We start from the raw sequence: 2,446 nt of genomic DNA, 5'->3' as shown, positions 1-2,446 counted from the left end.
AAATTATTCAAACATAATCTGCGCTGTTGAAATGCAACTCATCACTATTATTGACCAAAGAAAACCCCAATCTCAAACCAAAATGTAACTTTTATGCACTTCAGAGCATTTTGTCCAAGCGGTCTCTCGTTCCAGTAGATGTCCAGGGGGAGACAAAGCATTGAAATCTATTCAAGTTCTGAACTACGAAATGTAGAGTTGTTTATTGTGAATTATTCCATTCTGGTTGAAAATGTGTTTAAAATGTAAAACCCCACATTCATTAATAGACTAGTTTATAATTGCTCAGTTGTAATTTGTTTAAATTTATGATTTGTTTGGCCAGGGTGCTTGAAAGAATAGGTTCTTGTTATTACTGTATAACGGTAACCTTGTGGGTCACTCGCCTTTCCCTCCCTCTTTCCTCTTACGACACATCCCTTTTGTCCAATCACAAGCCACTCCAAAAAGTTTGCGCCTTCCAGACTATAAGAGCCTCCAAAGCTTCCTTCAAGTTTGAGCAACACCTCCATGACGCACAGGAGACCCTGTGATATTACGAGAATCCAACTGCCGATAACCCCGTTCGGAAAGAGTGGAAATCTGGAACATATTATCTTCAGTTTTTCTCTCACTCAGAAGGTGATGTTTGAGGAAGAGATGCAGTGCGAGTCCAGCTCCCCGGAGTCTCCAGTGGACAGTCTGGGAAACAGCGAGGAAGAGCCCGACAGGCAACCGCAGAAAAGATGCGGAAGAAAGAGACGACCAAGCAGAAAGAACGGAGAGGACTCAGACAGCCCGACGCCTGGGAAACGAAGCAAGAAAAGCAGCACCAGCAGCGACAGCCCTCAGTCTCTTGAAGACCTGCAGACGCAGCGCGTCATGGCGAACGTACGCGAGCGTCAGAGAACTCAATCTCTTAACGAGGCGTTCTCATCCCTGCGCAAAATCATCCCCACATTACCCTCCGACAAACTCAGCAAAATACAGACTCTTAAACTGGCGTCCCGGTATATTGATTTTCTCTACCAGGTTTTGCAAAGCGACGAGCTGGACTCTAAAATGTCCAGCTGCAGTTATGTGGCGCACGAGAGACTCAGTTACGCGTTTTCTGTGTGGAGAATGGAGGGCGCGTGGTCCATGTCAACATCCCACTGATGCATGGATGCACTCTTCTGCTGCAACCTGGTATGCAATGCACTTTAACATGGTTCTTGGATATCCGTTTTTAAGCCACAGGAAAAAGTTTGGACACCATTTGGAGAGAATTAGTTTCTCGTCATTTTTTCACTTTGTTTTGCAATAATGATTAGAATTAGTTTTCCAGACACATACATTCTGTTTATGAACATTTTTTTTTGGATTGCAGAAACCATGTTTAAAAGCATCACAGAATGCACTTCATCAAATTGTGTACTGAGCTGTGGTCCAAGGCTGGCTGCTATGTAGAATATATTTTAATATATTTTATTATTTGTTAAGGTTAATTATGTGACTTCTTTATATCACTACACACTTCCCTCAATTTCCCTTGTGTATGTTTATAAATGTATAATATAGAAGAGTAGGTCTCTACAATTTTTTTTCCTTGTACTGCATTTTCGAAACATGCATTTATTTAGCACCTAATCTGCTGGCCTAATTTGTGCAAAGAATCATTCTTGTATTATATTTTTAATACAGATGTTTAATACTGCATCATATTTTTTTCTATTTATATTCTCGTTGAATATTAAACTCCCTTTCGTCTGTTTTTGCACAGATTGTCGTCCATCACCACCGAGTTCAAAGAATTTGAGCCTCTGGCAGGGGCAACACACAATGGCGAAATAAGGATTGTAACGGGAAATTCTGGAGCATCATGGCGTCATTGCAAGCACTTACAATCGTGAACTATGACAGTGGACCTGGAATTACAATCCGATCTGTGCTTGTAATTGCAAATGTGCTTTTCTGACGATGAATGGGGAAAACATGTAAACATTCTGTATACATTCATGTCGTTTAAACATGAGACAGACATGCTGGAGGAGACACTGCATTTCTGGGATTGCAACAGTCGTCATATTTATTTCTTAAAGAAACAATGGAAGGAACGATTCTGGCTTATACCTGTGCAAACATTTTCTTTGTCTGGTCCAAGAAAAGACGTTTATTTATTTATTATTGATTGTCACAATGCAGAATAGATCTGGTGTCTACATGCATTTCTTTTTTTAATTACAGTGTAAATAGTAAATAATGTACGTGGATATTTTCTGCAATAAAACCTGGTTTGAAATGTATATGTTTTGGTATGTTTTATGAAATTTGAAGGGGATTAAAACCTTTCAATTTCGAATTTTTTTTGCTGCATTACACAAAACTGCAATAATGTAACTGACAAATTACACCAGGAATCGAAATGTTTGAAGAATGAAAATGTGTGTTATAGATTTCCGTAGTTCGTTATAAAAATCGTATTTTT

General features: G+C 39.2%; 1 protein-coding gene across 1 annotated transcript; it reads left to right on the top strand.

Annotated features, from left to right (window-relative positions):
* Window positions 1-505: 505 nt before the first annotated feature.
* Window positions 506-2,242, top strand: twist1a (twist family bHLH transcription factor 1a). Its single transcript, XM_056741557.1, has 2 exons — window positions 506-1,167; window positions 1,742-2,242. The coding sequence occupies exon 1, from the start codon at window positions 511-513 to the stop codon at window positions 1,135-1,137; it is 627 nt and encodes a 208-aa protein (XP_056597535.1). The 5' UTR covers window positions 506-510; the 3' UTR covers window positions 1,138-1,167; window positions 1,742-2,242.
* Window positions 2,243-2,446: the final 204 nt, after the last annotated feature.

This window comes from Triplophysa dalaica, chromosome 25, assembly GCF_015846415.1.
Source record: "Triplophysa dalaica isolate WHDGS20190420 chromosome 25, ASM1584641v1, whole genome shotgun sequence".
NCBI lineage: Eukaryota > Metazoa > Chordata > Actinopteri > Cypriniformes > Nemacheilidae > Triplophysa > Triplophysa dalaica.
This window is presented reverse-complemented; position numbering and strand designations above follow the sequence as displayed.

What these genes read in the sequence shown, in the direction of transcription:
- twist1a (XM_056741557.1), top strand. Translation starts at nt 511, where the DNA reads ATGACGCACAGGAGACCCTGTGATATTACGAGAATCCAACTGCCGATA.